This window comes from Hippocampus comes, unplaced genomic scaffold (genome assembly GCF_001891065.2).
Source record: "Hippocampus comes isolate QL1 unplaced genomic scaffold, H_comes_QL1_v1.1 scaffold48, whole genome shotgun sequence".
Classification (NCBI taxonomy): Eukaryota; Metazoa; Chordata; class Actinopteri; order Syngnathiformes; family Syngnathidae; genus Hippocampus; species Hippocampus comes.
Window position 1 is genome coordinate 1,199,317 of NW_017808403.1, and position 18,857 is coordinate 1,218,173.

At 49.8% G+C, this 18,857-nt stretch overlaps 1 protein-coding gene across 1 annotated transcript in view; it reads left to right on the top strand.

Moving 5' to 3' along the window:
- The window catches only part of arap2 (ArfGAP with RhoGAP domain, ankyrin repeat and PH domain 2), a 64,103-nt gene extending 45,550 nt beyond the window's left edge, over positions 1 to 18,553 (top strand). The window contains exons 16-33 of the mRNA XM_019858213.1: positions 2,386 to 2,530; positions 4,462 to 4,564; positions 4,828 to 5,026; positions 5,961 to 6,024; positions 7,237 to 7,400; positions 9,028 to 9,240; positions 9,894 to 9,999; positions 10,219 to 10,366; positions 10,813 to 10,890; positions 11,367 to 11,441; positions 11,866 to 11,983; positions 13,372 to 13,500; positions 13,646 to 13,782; positions 15,022 to 15,104; positions 16,297 to 16,332; positions 16,418 to 16,481; positions 17,188 to 17,277; positions 17,854 to 18,553. Coding sequence (XP_019713772.1) covers positions 2,386 to 2,530; positions 4,462 to 4,564; positions 4,828 to 5,026; positions 5,961 to 6,024; positions 7,237 to 7,400; positions 9,028 to 9,240; positions 9,894 to 9,999; positions 10,219 to 10,366; positions 10,813 to 10,890; positions 11,367 to 11,441; positions 11,866 to 11,983; positions 13,372 to 13,500; positions 13,646 to 13,782; positions 15,022 to 15,104; positions 16,297 to 16,332; positions 16,418 to 16,481; positions 17,188 to 17,277; positions 17,854 to 18,105 — 2,204 coding nt within the window. The 3' untranslated portion in view covers positions 18,106 to 18,553. The remainder of the gene's footprint in view (positions 1 to 2,385; positions 2,531 to 4,461; positions 4,565 to 4,827; positions 5,027 to 5,960; positions 6,025 to 7,236; positions 7,401 to 9,027; positions 9,241 to 9,893; positions 10,000 to 10,218; positions 10,367 to 10,812; positions 10,891 to 11,366; positions 11,442 to 11,865; positions 11,984 to 13,371; positions 13,501 to 13,645; positions 13,783 to 15,021; positions 15,105 to 16,296; positions 16,333 to 16,417; positions 16,482 to 17,187; positions 17,278 to 17,853) is intronic.
- The last annotated feature ends 304 nt before the right edge of the window (positions 18,554 to 18,857 follow it).

An 18,857-nucleotide genomic window follows, 5' to 3' on the forward strand; every position in this document is an offset into this window, starting at 1 on the left:
CCCCCACCAAGTCACCAACATGCAAACGGCAACAAATGTACAGGAGCAGCGTCTGTTGTAGTACCAAGACTGCCCTGTGGGAGGCAATGTGGCGCCACAGGGCAATTCGCATTAGCTGAAGAAGAAAGAGGAGGAGTCAAAGAAGCTCGGCTCACCGTGAGATTGTAAACTCTTCTCCTTGCCATTTTATTGTGTTGAATGTCTTGGAAGTCATGTTGCACAGTCACCCAACACAACAGGGCTCTCCTCCCTTTGCGATTGTGAGTAGTGAACAGGAAGAACATTGACGATTGCGAAGCGCAACAGTTTTCCAATTGACGATTGTCAGCCGCGACAGTTTCCCCATTCTCTTTTAATATGCCCCACACCACAGGATAATCGGTCAGTGTCATCTTTTCGAGGTATTTCATAATCTGGCCTTTGCTGACCTTGATCGGGAGAGATGAACAAATCCTCAAATTTGGCCCGGTTGACGTCGTGTGTGTGTGTACTCCACTTAACTTTTACAACTGTCGTCACTGATTTTTTTTTTCTGCACTCACCAGGGAGAGAAAAATCACTATTTCCGCACACCACACCAAAGGATAATCAGACGATTATCGCTGCGTACCCCATTTAACGTGAGGAAAAAAAAATCCGTTTTAAGACACCCCACACTACACCACAGGTAAATCGGTCGGGGCGGTCTTTCAGAAGCATCCTATAATTGTGTCTTTATGCACTTTGATCAGAAGAGAGGAGGAATGCTCAAATTTGGCCATTTTCCCAGAAGATTGGAGTGGGCAAAAATCAGCCTTAACACACCCACACCACTGGATCATCGTTCTCTCTCATCTTTTTATAGCATTTGATTCTCTGGCCTTTGTTGACTTTGATGTGTGTGTGTGTGTGTGTGTGTGTGTGTGTGTGTGTGTGTGTGTGTGTGTGTGTGATTTACGACTACTGTCAGCATTGACCACTTCCTGAGCTGATCGGGAAGGAAGAATCTCTCTGAATGCACCTCAGGTTCATCTGGTTGAATATTTGGTCTAAGTCTCAGTTGGTCGCTCACAACACTTTTGACTTCATCGTCACTTTCAAACTTGGCGCCTCCCGCAAAGGCTTTGAACGGGCCTTTGAAGGGGCCGGGAGGGGGACGAGGGAGCCGTTCCCAGCCCGGCTTGTTGACGGTCTGCACTGTTTGGGCTGCCGCGCGAGGCCTTGCTGTGTCATGATGCAAGATGCCTCCTTCGGCCCGATGACCCCCTGCCTTTGTTCTTGAGCTGCCTCAGCAGTTGACAGTGGTGAAGTTTCATGTCTTCAACCTAAATGTTTGTTTTTTTCATCTAATTTTGAGAAAATAGTCCTCGATTTCTGAGCAATAGTCTGAAAAAAGTTCTGCATATCAAAAAAAGGTGTTTATTTTTGTTATTTGCGTGACCCCACCCAAAAAAATAAAATAAAAATTGCGATTGAAGTTGCACGATTACTAACGTCTGATCCATTCCCCCGATCAAAGTATGAATATTCTGAGAATCAAGTTGCGCATTTCGAAGCTGCTCGCCGGCAACCTCTTGAAATGTCGCCCTCCATGCCGGCGGTTGGCGCCCCGAGATGACGACTTCCTTGCGGCTGCTGTTTGTTTGTTTGTTTGTTTTATTGTCAACGAAAACCTTTTTTTTTTCTTCTCCTTCTTCTTTTGAAAGCCCCGCAGCGAGTCGCCGCGTTGCACTTTTCAAGTGCGTCCCATTTCGACAGGCAACGGCGGAAACGGAGCCACGCCGAGGCGCGGTGCAAGGGGCCAATGGCGTCCTTGTGCTTGTCGCATCCTCTTTTCCTTGAAAACGCCACTTTCATTGGGACGCCATCCGCTCCTTCTCAAGCGCCGGGCGCAGTCGGCAGGAGGCCCATTAGCATATTCATGAGCCGAAGACAGTGGAAAGTTTGGGGCGGGCGGCGGGCGGCGCGCCGGGTTTGTTTTTCTCGGCGCGAGCGCGCGTTTGTTTGCGGCACAACAAAGAGCGAAAGAAACAGATGGCACGGTGACTTTGAAAATCCAAAATTAGCTCCGTTTGCATGAACTTGATTCTCATTGGATGTGTAATTCGCCCAGTCGTGCGGCCGTAAAAGACAATGCGCTTTTGATATGGCGCAGCGGTGGAAGCAAGTGGCATCCATTCAACTGGCTTTTTTTTGGGGGGGGGGGCTTTGAAAAGACAGTTTTATTTTATTTTAAAAGTAAAGCGCAGCAAACCAAAACTTACGAAGGCGTATTGCAACCCCGACATGAACGTCATATTCCTGTTGACGAATTTACTGAGCATCGGCTCGAGCGCATCAACGAACGTGAAACCGCACGTCCTAAACGCGGCTCCGTGTTTTTTTTTTTTTTTTTTTTTTTTGCAGAGACGGTGCGTCGCTGGTGCACGCTGGAGGGCGGCTTCCTGACCTACTACGAGAGCGCCCGGAGCTCGACGGCGGTCGGCAGGCTGGCCGTGGCCGACGTGGTCAGCCTGGCCGTCAGCAACGCCGAGACCGTCACCGTCGCAGGGTACGAGCGCGCCCATCGAAGAAAACACCCGTCAAATCATCCATGACATTGATTTTTACACATCGAGTACATCTTGAGTATTTCCAATAAATTCAACCGTTGTTGGGTGATGAGCAAACGATGTTAAAAAAAGCAAAATGAAGACATGAATTCGAACTGCCAATAAATGTAAACCAAAAAAAAAAAGCATCTTAATGAATCCTTTTCAAGAAAACAGAGGCGAAATGACACGTTCCAGGAATGCCATCGCTTGGTCGGCCGGACGGTGGAACGTAGCGTTCCATACAAGGGGATAGTTTGCCCAACCTTCTTCTCAGACTTGTTGGACATTCACACCAATGGAAAGGACTCATTTGCACGGTGCACGCACGGCTTCGGCACTTGGAAGCATTTCTTCTCATTTATTGGACTGCAACAGAATTGACTGCCTATGGAAATCGCAAATTACCCTCCCCCCCCCCACGCCGTCCCCAAGTAAACACAGACTTGTGTGTCATTTTTCCTCCACGCGACGCTTGTCGCATTAGCATATCTCTCGCTGCCGCGTGATTCACTTTAATGCCGACCTATCAGGGCTTTACGAGTGCCGTATTTCCTGTTTACTTTGGCGAACCGTATTCCCCCCCCCGCCTTTCCCTCTCAACTGGCGCTCAGTTAAAAAGTTGTTCAGGGAGCAAACTTTTGTTGGAGCCTTTCTCCCGGAAGTGGAGCAGACAGGCAAAGAAGAACCGCGGAACCTCCTCAGCGGTGGCTCAAGTACTCTCATTTTTGCACTTATGGAGAAGTCCAAATACTCATAGGAGTGCAGATACTTGTCGGAAAAAAAAAAGAGTGTGGTCAAAACAGGACTCCACCGTCTTTTAATCGATCATCTTACAGTAATTGCTGAGGAAAGAGATTTAGGACCAAGGTGCAGCCATCATCACCGTCATGTTTTGCAGAGGATAAAGAATTTATACCTGTGAGTGTCTTGTCCGCTTCCTCGATATATCTGCAAATGCACGGGGAAAAAAAAGAATGATGGCAAAGTCGGAAGCACACCATAATAAAAAGTAGATATCATCTATGGAACATGTACAGTACGCATGAAGCTCCTCAATTCATTTCACCATAGTTCATGGGCACCAAGCGACACTTGTATATTCCACTCGGCACCATAACAGCAAAGCCATGAATCTCTAGAATAGGCCACATAGGAACATTGTATGCTTTTTTTCCCTGTACTGTGTCTTTTGCAGTTTGTGAATATGAACACATGCAGATGCCACGGTCCTGTCGGCGGCCTATCGGGGACCGCCGTTAAAACCCGTGCGTTGGGGCCATTTTTTCAGAACGCTCGCACCTTCGATGAATATTACAAATCCACTTCGGAGGGACGCATGCATATGAAGCGTGTCGGCTGCTGATGAGTTTTTTTTTCTCCCCCTTTTGCTCCAGAGCAGCCACCTTTTTAAAGCAGTCGATTGTGACCTTCAGAACTCTGGAAACTTTTCAAAGTGACCGGTTATTTTCACGGCACCGCCGGAGCGAAGGCAAACGCGAGAAGTGGCAAACGCGGTGGGCAAAACTAGCGCGATGTCTAATTCGTGGCCACGCATGAGTATTTTGTGGTCAGAGAATGGTCAATGGCGCCCACCAAATTTTCATTTGTTGCTTCGCCAGCAGCGAGCAACTCACACAAGTGAAAGTACTTTTCACGTCTTCACTCTTTTCCGCTAAGAAGAAGATGCTCGTCTGGTGGCCGCGACATAGCTTGGCCCCGGTTGTCATGGTTACGGAAACAGGACTCGTCGTTGGCCCGGCAGTAAATTGGGCGGGGTTAACCCGCGGGGGGGGGACCTTAGCTCACCGCCGTAAGGCATTTCAATTGCAAATAGCCGCACATTAGCATCGGATAGATGTTCTTCATCGAGCCGCGCTTTCTCCGGCAGGGCCGTGTTCACCGTGGAGGTGTACCTGCGGCCGGCGCGGATCGTCGTCATCGGCGCCGAGACGCAGGAAACGCGGCGCGATTGGATCCAGGCGCTGACGAAGGTCAGACCCCCCTTTTTTTTCGTTGTCCTTCCATAGGCGAGCGCTAGCTTATTTTCATCTCTTTCTTCATGGCACTCTGGCGTATTCACCTCCTACACAAATGTGCCACCTCTCTACTTTAGTCCTAGTTGGATCGTAGGAGGTATGTCCAAAATGTCCATATGCTTCTCCATCTGTGACAGAGTGAGCACGGCAGCAACATGTCATGAGGTGCAGTTTTTTTTTTGTTTGTTTTTTTTTTTTTTCGCTCTTTTTGCCGCCAGTGCTTGGTGCCGCCCAAAGCGCAAAGTCTGGTGCGGGAGAACAGCGAGCTCATCGGCCGACTGCTCTACAAGGAGGGTCACGACCTTTACCACTGGCGGACGGGTTGGTTCGTGCTGGCCGGCTCCGTCCTGCACTTCGGCCCCGGCGACGACGAAGGAGACGAGGAAGTGCTTCGACTCAAACAGCTGCAGGAGCTCAGTAAGGCTCTGCCGCCGTTTTCAAAAGTCTTTGCGCGCACGTTCTTCCAAATTGTTTGGCATCGTTTGTCCGATTCCCGTCATTCCGATTTCAACCGACATTAATATTTAAAAAACTCAAGCCTTGCAAGCTATTGTTTTTTTTTCTCATTGTCCCAAATTCAGGATTTTCAACCCACATTTTCCCGTTCATTCCCAATGCGCTCGCTACATATTCACATCGTTCCCGTTTGAAACTCATTCGATTCACCTTGCAAACAATCTCGATTTTTGGGTCAACGGGAAGTTGACCCCAAATTTTCATCACTAAAATTCCCACTCAGACATGTCAAGGAAAATATTTCATCACCGACCCATTTGAAATTCAAACCTTTCACCGCATTCAAATCGGTCCCGATTTTCCCCCTGCCAAAAATGTCCACGCGCAATCCGAAAATGGCCCATTCATTGCCATCCTCGTTCCATCTCATTCGAACGTCATTCCGCGTGCTTTCCTCGTTTTGGAGCCGGCGTTTCAGCATTCACAGGCAGTTTCTCCCGAAATCGCCGACGTCTATTTGCAAACGACGTTCGCGAGAAGCACAAGCTCCTGTCGCGGCGACGTCACGAAGCTGTTGTGCCTTCCCTTGAAAATTGCCACAAGCAAACAGTCCCCTGCTAGACAGCTTAAGTGGAGCTTTTAATAGGCTGCAAATTAGATCTGTCTAACCCCCCCGCAAGCACAAAATGGCCTAATCCGCTTAGGCTTGAAGAGACTCTGTGATTAACGGTGCTAACTCTCTGATGACTTTGACAGTTTTTTTTTTTTTTCCAAGACATTGTCTTATCTCCAAACAATGCGAGTCACCCATCTGCAGGATCTTGGGTCAGACTTGGGTCTGTGTTTACGTGTTCACATCATACGCATGCTCCAAATCCTTTGCTCTCGTCTGCAGCGGTCACCAGCCACAGCGAGGGCGACGAGAAGATCCCGGTGCTGCTGATGGTGGAGAGCGGAAGGTAAGTCGGTGGCGCCACCGAGGGGCCACACCAGACATGACGCCCAAAGAAGGCTTTCAGACACGATACGTGTCACGTTTTGGTTTGTGACCAACAGGTGGCACTGTAGGGCTCTCCCTGCAGCTGCACACCTGTTGGTCGTTATGTCATTATTGCTCGAACCTTTTCATGCCGACCCATCAAGGAATAGACAGAAAAAAAACGATTTTTGGGAATGTTCATTAACCCTTATAACAAAATCCACAAAAATATTTTTGTCATATTATTTTGTTTTAGATATTTGTTGGATCACATTTGTAATCATGATGTCGATGACATCAAAAACAGAAAATTTGGGGGAAAACCTATTTTAAACCTGCAGTATCAAATTTAATACAGATGATTTAATGTACGATAAAGAATGAGTTACATAATGAAACTGCATGTATCAAAATATGCTACAAATGGCAATTTCGGGTTATTAAAAGGACTCTGGCACGACCACTCGGTGTCGGGTCATTGTTTGTTGTCGTGTATGTTTGTCGGTCATGTTCTCGATCATGTTTTGGTGACTGTTAGTTCGTTTAGCTACCGCCTGGGTTTGGTTTGATACTTTGGATTCGTTTTGTTTTCAGGACTTTGTTTTGGATTTAGTTTTCTGTGTTTTTATCAATACAATTCGTCAAGTACACCCTGCTCCTCCCTCTTGCCTGCTTTTTGGGGTCCACTGCCTCCTCGCAACGTGACAACGCGAGTTTCCCGTTTTGGAGGTGCGACGGTTCATTGCGCTTGCTTTGTATGTTCTCGACGAAGCCTCGTGGGGACCTGTTAGCCGGTCCGAGATTGCCGCTGGCCGGTACGGCTTGAAAAGAAATGATCGATCCCCATCGATTTTTCGCCCCTCTCCCTTGTTTTGTTTACAAGAAAAGCAAACGGCAAAGATATTATTCAAAGCCCGTTTTGCTTTATTTATTTGATTCATTCCTCCTGATGACCAAACGAGTTTTCAAAACCGTTTTCACTTGAACAAGAAATGTTTCAGAACAAACAATTCTGATGGAGAAAGTGAAACGGTTGTGAGCTGGAAGGTTTAGTCTTTCAACGACGAAAGCCGCAAAAACCATTTGAGCTGTCAATAATATTGCTCAATCGCACAACCTATTTTTTTGGGAGGGGGGCGGGGGCATACTTGGCAAGCACCAATCGAAACTTTCCATTTGTATTTTTGAACAGAACCATTTACATCCACGGTTTCAGCACGACGGACTTTTCCCTGTGGCTCTCAGCCATCACGCAGGCCGCCGGCACCGACAGCAGAGCGCTGGGCGAGCAGCAGCTCACCAAAAACGGCGTCCCCATCGCGGTGGAGAGTTGCATCGCCTTCGTCACGCAGTACGGTGAGTCGTAGAAAGTGCCGTCGTAGGGGCGGTACGTCCGATTGGCCGTAGCGTTTGAGTTGCGCGCGCCTTTCCGGCTGCCGCAGGGTTTTGACAAGAGGGGGGGTCCAGCCACAGCGAGGGCGACGAGAAGATCCCGGTGCTGCTGATGGTGGAGAGCGGAAGGTAAGTCGGTGGCGCCACCGAGGGGCCACACCAGACATGACGCCCAAAGAAGGCTTTCAGACACGATACGTGTCACGTTTTGGTTTGTGACCAACAGGTGGCACTGTAGGGCTCTCCCTGCAGCTGCACACCTGTTGGTCGTTATGTCATTATTGCTCGAACCTTTTCATGCCGACCCATCAAGGAATAGACAGAAAAAAAACGATTTTTGGGAATGTTCATTAACCCTTATAACAAAATCCACAAAAATATTTTTGTCATATTATTTTGTTTTAGATATTTGTTGGATCACATTTGTAATCATGATGTCGATGACATCAAAAACAGAAAATTTGGGGGAAAACCTATTTTAAACCTGCAGTATCAAATTTAATACAGATGATTTAATGTACGATAAAGAATGAGTTACATAATGAAACTGCATGTATCAAAATATGCTACAAATGGCAATTTCGGGTTATTAAAAGGACTCTGGCACGACCACTCGGTGTCGGGTCATTGTTTGTTGTCGTGTATGTTTGTCGGTCATGTTCTCGATCATGTTTTGGTGACTGTTAGTTCGTTTAGCTACCGCCTGGGTTTGGTTTGATACTTTGGATTCGTTTTGTTTTCAGGACTTTGTTTTGGATTTAGTTTTCTGTGTTTTTATCAATACAATTCGTCAAGTACACCCTGCTCCTCCCTCTTGCCTGCTTTTTGGGGTCCACTGCCTCCTCGCAACGTGACAACGCGAGTTTCCCGTTTTGGAGGTGCGACGGTTCATTGCGCTTGCTTTGTATGTTCTCGACGAAGCCTCGTGGGGACCTGTTAGCCGGTCCGAGATTGCCGCTGGCCGGTACGGCTTGAAAAGAAATGATCGATCCCCATCGATTTTTCGCCCCTCTCCCTTGTTTTGTTTACAAGAAAAGCAAACGGCAAAGATATTATTCAAAGCCCGTTTTGCTTTATTTATTTGATTCATTCCTCCTGATGACCAAACGAGTTTTCAAAACCGTTTTCACTTGAACAAGAAATGTTTCAGAACAAACAATTCTGATGGAGAAAGTGAAACGGTTGTGAGCTGGAAGGTTTAGTCTTTCAACGACGAAAACCGCAAAAACCATTTGAGCTGTCAATAATATTGCTCAATCGCACAACCTATTTTTTTGGGAGGGGGGCGGGGGCATACTTGGCAAGCACCAATCGAAACTTTCCATTTGTATTTTTGAACAGAACCATTTACATCCACGGTTTCAGCACGACGGACTTTTCCCTGTGGCTCTCAGCCATCACGCAGGCCGCCGGCACCGACAGCAGAGCGCTGGGCGAGCAGCAGCTCACCAAAAACGGCGTCCCCATCGCGGTGGAGAGTTGCATCGCCTTCGTCACGCAGTACGGTGAGTCGTAGAAAGTGCCGTCGTAGGGGCGGTACGTCCGATTGGCCGTAGCGTTTGAGTTGCGCGCGCCTTTCCGGCTGCCGCAGGTTTATGCCAAGAGGGGGTCTACGGGCAGCCCGGCGATCCCACCGGCGTGGCCCAACTCTTGGAGGAGTTCACGCTGGACGCTCGTCATGTCAAGCTGAGGGAGAAGGAGCGCCGCCTGGAGGATGTGACCGACACTCTGAAGAGCTTCTTCCTGCAGGCGGAGGACGCGCTCCTGACCAAGGAGCTCTATCCCTACTGGGTGTCGGCTTTGGGTACGCGGACGTGCGCGGCGCTTCGGAGGCTCAGCGGAGTTACTCGTCACGTCGCGCGGCTTTTTTCGCCTCCAATTTTGCCACAGTCTCCCCCCCACGAATGCCGAGAGTATTCCGCATCGATATCCATGCCGCATGTTTAGTCAACGCCCTTCGGTATTCTTTCACGCTATTCCATATCGTTCAGTATCATTGCACATCGTCAAGTATCAAGTACAACTTGATTGTCCAATGTGCTGTACAGCACTGATGAAATTTCTTCCCTCTCAAGACAACATAAAACGAGAGGAGCCGCTGCGGGTGCCTGCGCCGCCATCAATCATCAGACATATAGCTTTCATTAGCAACAGCGTTCTTTATCTTTTCCATTCGGCATTTCGGCGTTGGCTCGGAATGTCTCCAGAAATGTCATTTTGTCCTTCATCGTTATTTCAGTTTCAATTTCAACCCGAATAATTGTGCCGATTATAATTTTTTTTTTTTTCCCGCACCATCACCCAACCCAAATTCTGACTTGCCTCGGCAAAATTTAGCGAGGGCTGGATTGCTTGCGACTTGTTGGAAACTCAAAGGTTGAAAGTTGAGACTTCCTTCTGGCTTGTACATATGCGACTTCCTCCCACCTCTGGCATCAGGCGTCTTTGTGTTTGTAGATGAGGAGGATATGAGCCTGAGAGTGAAAAAGTACTCCACTTTCATTGAAAGTTTGCCGGAAACGAACAAGGCGACCCTGGATGCTTTGCTCCAACACCTGTACAGGTATTTATTCTTGCTATTCTGTCACAACGATCTTGCTGTGACGTTTCCCAGAACCTGCGGCGGCAATTTAGCGATCGGGAAAGCGTTGCGCTAGCTAGCGCGATTTTCCGCGCGGATTTCCCGAGGCGCTGCGTCGCGTTGCTGTCTCTTTGGATGTGAAGCGGACTTGGAACGGAGCCCCTTGTGGCGTCTGTGCGCTGTTCCCCCTTGTCCCCGCAGGATTCAGCAGTGCTGCCACCTCAACCGCATGCCAAGTGAAAAACTGGCCTCGGTCTTCTCCTCCTGCTTGTTCCAGACGCAGGGACAGACGCCGCAGGAGATCCGCGTGGTCCGCGACCTCATCGACAACTACGTCGCTCTCTTCGGCGTGAGTCCCGAATGACTGGTCGCCGTGGCCGCTCGGCTCGGGTTGGCCGGCCTTTCAAAGGCGTCTTTTGGAGACGGACGTGCAACGGATGTTCGCCACTCCGCGTCCAAACTGCAGATGAATCGCGCTTGCCCAAAGGCATGGCGGGCTAATTGAAGCGTCGGGAATGCACCCGTCATGACTCGATTGTACTTTTGCTCAAGGCCGGCTGGATTGACCTTTGGAGTTCAAAAGCTATGCATCGAATTCAATTTGAAAGAACGCGTTCAACAAGACTTTGCCGTTCATCATCACGAGCGGCTTTGTTGTTTTCCATCTGCCACAAAATCGAATCATGGAATTTTTTTTTTTTTTTTTTTTTCCGGAAAAGTGTTTTCTTCCATTTCCTCGCTGTTTTGCTCCCGAAGCGACTCTGAATTGATTGGCGACTCGTGCGCCTCTAACAGGTCAATGAAGAGCAGGTGCGACAGATGGCGAGGGAGAATAGTTTCATCACCCGCTGGAATGACAAAAAGGACACCGCAGTAAGTCAATCCCGGCAAATGGAAATGGGCCACGCTTCTGTTTTGTTGGTGTGCGCGTATTGATTTGCGTGCGCGCATCGGGATCTGGCAAATCAGGCTTCGGTGCGAGCCGCTTTCCTGGAAATGAGGCGGCGGGTTGGAGGCGCGGGTCAGGAGCGGGAGGGAGGGAGGGGCGAGCCGCCGAGGAGGCGGAGGCGGAGGCGGGAGCTGCCCAATCAGCCTTTTGTTCCCGTTAACCTATTTTGGCAGCGACCTCATCGCTGCAGGCTGAAAAGATTTGGAGGAGAAAAATGACATCCCATCCAATCTCAGTTGCATGTTTTTCCACTTTTTTTCCTTCATTGGGCTGTTGATACATTTTTGTCAGATTCCAGCGCATTTTATTTCGATGATTACGATGATGATGATGATGATTTTTTTTTGTTGTTTTTTATAAACAACAAACTTTTCTTCAACTTCTTCACCTGCTGCCGCAGTTTTCGCCGGCTGGGGACTTGATCTTTGAGGTGTACGTGGAAAAGCGAGGCCCGGAGAATTGCTGCCTCATCAAGGTGCGTCGACGCCTCCGCCAAAACGTCTTTTTCAGTTCAGTTCAATTCCATTCAACTCAACTCGAGAACTTAACTCAACTCGTAGAATCCCTCATCGTACAAATTGCAACTCAAAGTGCTTTGCGGTGCCAATTGTGTCCTATTTTGAAAAATCTGCAAACAAACACAGTGCAGCTCAGCCTCTGGCATGCGGCTGTCCTGGCGACTGACGGGCTTTGGGCATTTGGGACGTTCACTCATTTGAAATTGCATCACGTGAAATCTGTTTGCTTTTAATCTCCCGAGGCGAGGCTCTCCTTCACTTCCTCTGGTCCGTGTATCGTGTAGTACACGCCGTGTCACCTCACGGCGCGCTTCGTAGACGTCTGTGATGTCGCAATGGTCTCAATCCACTGGATTTCAATGTCTACTTGGTCGTCAGCAGGTTTGGCCCAGCATGCGCTCGGCGGAGCTCGCCGAGACGGCGCTGAGCATGCGCAACGTCCCCTTTGACGCCGACGACGCGTGGACCACATTCGAAGTCATCGAGAACGGCGAGCTAGGTAAGGTATCCCGAAGGGAAGCTCGCGGCAATGTCACGAGTGCTGTTCGCCACCCAACGATGTGACGGCGACTTTGAGTTGGTTCCTGCACCTGTAAAAAGAAGCATTTTTTTTTTTTTGTTTTCGCTTCATGCAAATGTCGCCGTATTGCATCGGAACGCTTGTCGTTTTGTGATTCTTTCGCATGCCAGTCGAGGGAGTCCGCCGAGCACTGGCGATCGGGTACTATCCGTCTTTCGCTATTAGCGGACAGGCTAGGCGTCTCCGATTACTGGATCTCCTGTCCAAAGTTTCCTCGTTGTCCCGTGATGAGAACTTTCATCTGGTGGCAAAATGGCGAGATGATAGCACACACGCCCATTCATGAATTCCCTCGTCATGGGCCGTCCTTTTCCTTTCTCCTCCTCGAGCGCTGGAGCGCGTGAGGGGAGTTGACCCACTTCCGCTTGCGTTATTATGCCACTGGAGTTGCATTGAGCTCGGTCGTCAAGTTGCTCAGGAGAGAGTTAAAAAAATGTTCAAGTAAAAAAAAAAAAAAAAAAAATCTTCAGTCCTGCTTTCCTGAACGTTGAACTTTGTGCGTCTGTGCGCTCACGTTGACCGCGTTGATGCGAAAGCAGTCTCTTTCGTGCAAGTGTGACGATGACACTTGGTCGTCTTTTCCTGATTTCGTCGTCGGATTTATCTGCCGGTTTTGAGCCGCGTTCTCACCACCGCGCTGCTTTCGTACGCCACGTCGGATCGCCGTACTGAGCACGTACTTTGGGAGGACCATGATCTGATCAAAGACTCTCCTGCCATCTCGTGGTGATTTATCATTCGGAAATCATTGCCAAAGCCTCGAGACTTTTTGAGGAGCTGCGCAGAGCCCCACATTACATTTTCAAATGAGAAAACGGGCCAAAACATCATTTTACGTTGGGTCGCCGAAGGAGTTAAGAGCCGACCTTCCGTTTCAGCAAATCCTTGCTTTCTTCTGGTTTGCCCCTTCCTGGAATTTTGCACCCCCCCCCCCCCGAAGTCATAAAAATGTCATTTTTGGGTGGACGGCCCCAGATAACGCGCAGCTCATATTTGTCTGCCGAGATCCCAAAGACGATAAAGCCGCCGCTGTGAATCTGCTGCGCTCTCGTGGCTCTTCTTACCTCCTCCGGGTTACGAAGAACTCCGGAGTATCGGAGCAGCCGTGTGCTGAGCGTGTTCCGCCCCGTTCGCCAATTAGGAGGAGATAATAGGTCCATTTTGCACATGAGTGTGTTCTTATAATCATATCTTGATCGGGCAAAAAGATAACTCGCCTGCCGCGAAAATATGGAGAACGACAGCTTCGCTGCGCTTTGCAAAATGAGCGCGGGCGCTTCTACTTTTTTGCCTCCCCCTTTGGACAGAGCGGCCGTTGCACCGCAGCGAAAAGATTCTGGAGCAGGTGTTGGAGTGGAGCACGCTGGACTGCCCCAGTTCGGCTTTTCTGGTTTTGAAGAAGTTCGCCGGGGCCAAACGGCACGCGGACGGCAAAGGTACGACCCGAGGCCCGCCCCGAGGTCACTCCTCGCCGTTGCTCTGGTGCCGTCACAGGGCCCAGATGGAGCCCTTCCTTGCGTTGCGGTCGCGCTCGTTCCGACTAACTCCACGCGGATCTTTTTTTTTTTCCCCCCCTCCAAGTGGAGCCCAAAGAGCTGGTCAGAAGCGAGCATCTCAAGTTCAACGACGGCTGCTCCAAGCTGCTCTCCGGGCACAAGTTCCAGGACAGATTTGTGGTGCTGCGCGCACACAAGCTGCTGCTCTACAGAGATGTCAAAGTGAGCGCACTTTTTGTTCATCTCGCGCCGCATCTCCGGGAAACACGCGACCACATTTTCACATTTAAACACAGCGCGCCGACTTGACAGCCGTGCTATCTCAAAGTTTTTTGTTTTTTTTGGGAGCGGGAGGGCGGCGTAACTTTATTTGAAAAGGGGAAAAGAAAATGGGACGGAAGGGACTCGTCTAAATCCTCACGGCTTCATTTCTCCTGTGACGGGGAAGTGTCATTTTCCCCCGTTTGCGGATGAAGTCGTAAAAGAATTCCTGCTGACTTTCCATAAAAGGAAGGAAAAAAAAAACAGCAGGACCGGCGGGCGAGCCTTCCCCCGGAGGGTTTTTTTTTTTTTCTCCTGCAGTTGAAACTTGGGATTCGGAAAGGCGGGTGGGGAAGTGTTAATAATTGATGGCGGTGCAGGAGTTTTGGCGGCAGCGAGGCTGCGCGGGAAAGACGGCGCTTCCGAGCGGAGTTCCTCACGAAACGGGAATGCGGCCGATGATTGGGCGAAACGACAAGCGGCCCTTAATTGATATTCTTTGGCCTCCGAGAGAATTGCCAGGTGGGCCTCAGATGCAAATTGTTCTGCGGGATTGATTAGGTGAGGAGGGTGGGGGGGTGCGGCCTTGATGTCGGTGGCATCGCTTTGTAGTTGGGAGGAAAGGTTTTCGGCTCATGATCAACATGCTGGGCTCCTTTCACCTTGGAATTGACCTTGAATTTTTTTTTTTTGGGTGGGGGGGGGGCTCATTTGTTATCATTTACATGATCCGCCTCTTCACTTTGTCATCAATTTTCCTCCTGCGGCCACGGCCGCGGATGTTTGCGAACGTCCTGATGGACTTTTTGAAAATCAATCGCAGGAACACCAAAGTGCTTGCAGATGCTCTCTTATCACCTCGACCTTTGACATGCTCGCTTCCAATTTGCTCTCCCCTCAACTGGGACCTTCACTTCCTCTGGACCATGTTTGATGTCATACTCACCACGTCGGCTAACCGCATCTGTGATGCCGCTCCCCTCACTTTTGTCCGGGTCGGTTCCAAAAATGTTTTGAAATGAGAAGAATTCCGTTGAAGCACAACGACAGCAGTTTCTGATTCAAGATTCAAGTCAGCGCCGTGGCCGCCCTGGGGTTGTCTTGCATTTTAACGGAGCGGAACCCCTAATTTTGTGTCCATTGTTTTGGGTCGTTCCCCCCCCCCCCCAATTTTATCGAAGATGTCTGTGTGTTTTTCAGAGCACAAAAGCCGAGAAGGAGATCCATCTCAAGGCTGCCAAATGTTACCTGGGCCTGAAGAAGAAGCTGAAGCCTCCGAGCAGGTAGCCGCGTTTTGCCATTCCTAAAAAAAAAAAAAAAAAAAACGGGCCGGGTTTGAGTCATCTCTGACTATTGCTCCCGCGGTTGGAATCGGAGCCGCGGCGAGGCGAGGCCAGGGGAGGCCAGCCGTTTTTTGGTGTGTGAATCACGCCGTACGGGGGTGGAGTGGCTGGCTACAGGAGTGGGAAAAGAGCGATACGGCGTCGTGTCATCGATAGACTGTCGAGTGGGCTGCGGGAGGCGCTGAAATGAAGACGAGAAAAGCGAGAGCGCGGCGGCGAGGGGGTGAGGAGGAGCGGCGCTCCAGTACCTCATTAGGCCCGGCTCTCCCTGCCTTTGTGTGTGTGTGTGTGTGTGTGTGTGTGTGTGTGTGTGTGTGTGTGTGTGTGTGTGTGTGTGTGTGTGTGTGTGTGTGTGTGTGCGTGTGAGCGGACCGCCTCAACTCACCGCGGCCCTGCTCCAGGCTTTCCTCCTCCTCCGCTCCTCTTAAGCCGGGAGAAGTTTTCCCTCCTCCACCTCATTAGTTCCTCTCGCACCGACAGTCGACACCAACACATTTGTCCAGATACGGCGCCTTATGCAATTTCTGCAACTGTGTCTTATTTTGATGATTACATTTAACGTATTTATTATTCATTCACGTCTCTAAACTTCCAAATTGAAATCAGGGGGCAAAATCGGCACATACTTTTTGAATGATCATTTTGTTGTTATTATTTCCCATTTAGTTGCGTGGAACTTCCTGTCAACAAATCCGACAGTCTTAAAAAAAAAAAAAAAAGATTTATTTCCAGAGCACTTTCAAACAACCACCGCAGTACACAAAGTGCTGTACATGGAGCAACTAAAGAAATTAAAATTAATTCATAACAAAGACAGTAGAAAGCACCAAAACAGTCAAACTAAAAAATCCAATCTCGTACGTCAAAAGCCAAAGAATAAAAATGAGTTTGAGGACGAGTTTTAAAGATGGGATTGTCAAGGGGACATCCCCTGAACGTTGGACCATTTTAATGAGCGAGTCGCTGGTACTTGGTGCACAACACCAAATCCAAGTCGTAGTGCACCCTTCCATGCAGAAGGAAGCCAACACTGCACCGCTGCTTAATACCACGACACTGCTCAGTGTGGACATCGAACGCCCGCGTGTGTGCCTAATGTGACCCCCCCCCCCCACCTCCTGTTTTTCACCAGCTGGGGCTTCACTGTCTACACGGAGAAACAGCAGTGGTGAGTAAGCCGCCCTAAAAGTGTGCGACTGTAGAAGCCATCCGAAGGCTGCCGTGCCCAAGAGATGAGCGTCCCTTACTTGCAGGCATTTCTGCTGCGAGGAGCACGAGGCGCAGGTCGGCTGGGTGACCGACATCATCAGGATGAAGGTACATGGAAGAAATGCTCACATTTAGCCCGCGTTTTCAATCCCAAGCTGATCAGGTTCACTCTTAACACACGCCACACCACTTGTGGATAATCTTTTAGCGATGTCTGATCATCAGCCCTTTGTTTATCCTCTGCGAAGAGCGACTGTTTCTGCTCCACTGAAAAGTCCGACAATCTGCAATAAGGTTGCACCAAACTTTCTGATATGGAGAATAAAAGTCAATGGATGAGCTGGACGAATCAAATGATGTGACGGTTTATGAGCGTTTTTTTTTTTTTTTTTTTTTTCCCCTCAAACATCACAAAAACGTTTGCCTCATTTGTCCTCCATTTCTGGACTGACTTAATTAGTCGAGAAGGGTGAGCAAATGGCAAAAAACGCCACCCCAGAGCACTTCACCCATTTCTTCCCGTTTACCTGTGAGCGAGCGTTTGCGCTGAGGCAGTTTCCATAGCAACCGGGCGACGACGGCCCACCGTTTTGCAGCAAGGTGCAATTGATGACAGCGTGTGGGCTGGCGTGGACGTCCAAGGACGGGTCCCAGCAGCGCTGGCAAAAAAAAAGAAGGGACAAGAAAGGCGCTTTTGTGGGTCAAAAGGGTTGCTGTGAAGCAGGGAGGGGGAAAAAAAAAAAAGAAAACAGACGTGCGGATGATCCCAAATGGTCTTTTCATCACCTCGCCGCTCATTCTCTTCCATGCGCAGTTTGGCTCTGACCTCTGCCCGGACCCGGCGGACGGCGCCGCGGCTGACGGCCGAATGCGCCTGCGGCCGAACGCCCCTTCAGGCAGACGGGTGAGCCGCAGCACACACCCCACGTGTCGGCACACGTCCGCAGCCGCGAGCGATCAAACGCGACGACAATGTCGTATCCTGATGATCGTCACCAAAATGAGCACCATGAGTGTGACGGTATTCCTCAAAGAAAGTCGTTCCCAAAAATGAGTTGCATTTTCAGTCAATACGAGATATGCGCCACTCGCTAAAGGGTTTGAGATATTGGGCCGAAATGTCAGGATGAAGCGCAACCGCATGTCCGCTATCGCTAATGTCATGATGGCAGCTTCGGTGCTACTTTCCGGAGCGAAGAATGCCATCAACAAGTCACAAACGTCTCGAGAAGAAGCACTTGGGACGGGAGTCGTGAGCCAGGCGAATAAACCGACAGCAAGCGCTCGGCAGAGCAGTCCTTATGTAGTCCACCGATGATAACGGGTGAGGTGTTGGAGGGAAACGCCCACCACTCCACCGCCAGCAACTGAAACCAAAAACAAACACGAGATTTCAAATGTTGACTTTATTCATGAAAATATTTTGGGCTCCCAGTATGGTCGAACTGTCGGAGAATCATTCGGAACTTTTTGCCCTCAGGTGACAGACGTGAGGACTTCACTCGCCGCCGAGAGCAGCGGCGCCGACGGTCCGAAGCCCTCGGGCCGGCAGCGGCGTTCCGTCGTATATCCGTGCCAGCCGTCCCCGCCCACTTCCCGGCCGAGCCGCTTGCGGACGTCTGGCAGGAAGCCCAGCCCGGGGGGCGGGGAGGCCAAGATGCCCCCGAATCTGCTGAGCGAGCTGAATTCCGTGCTGAATAAGACGGGCCGGGGCGCTGCCGGCACGGAGTGACGGCGGAGCGCCGAGCGCTTGGTTTGCGGGCTGTGCGTTTGCTACCTGTCGCTTTGCTCCATGAACAGGCGAGACGTCTTCAGAGAGATTGTTGCCTTCAAAATGGATACGAGCGCAGTGCCCACATCGGGACAAAAATCCAGTGGCGCCATGTCACCGTGTTTTCATAAGTGCAAAGAAAATGACGAGAATCCTTCCGTTTTTCCACGCCCCCAAACGCGTTTGGCCAGCCCTGTTTCAGGCGGTATACGGATCCTCAACTATCGTGACCTTGACACCCCTGCGCTAGCGCCACCTGGCTGTAAAAGTTTTGCTCGGATGAAAATCTTCACTATTTCTTTCGGAATCGTCGAACCATTTCAAGCAAGCCGCACCTTTATTTTGCCGCTGTACTCATCACGTGAAGCCGAAAAATAAACTCCTGGAATGGAAGCAATGAATGAATGAAGTGGTGCCTTTGTCTTCAGTAATGCAACACGGCGTGCTGAAAATGCACACCAAGGCGATTGTCGCATGGCCATGAATTATTGATTTGACTTTATTTTTTTTGGGGGGGGGGCGCCTCATCGAGTGAGCCGCTTGCTATTTCATGTCTCCGAGTGTTTGCTCACTTAAAAAGAAATGAACAGCCTCCACTTTGATGGTTGTTGATTTTTTTTTCGTTTGTTTTTACGGTTCTCATCTGCCTAGAGCAACGGGCAGCCCCCATCAATGCACCAAAGTAAGATTACAAATCTGAGAGAAAGAGAGCG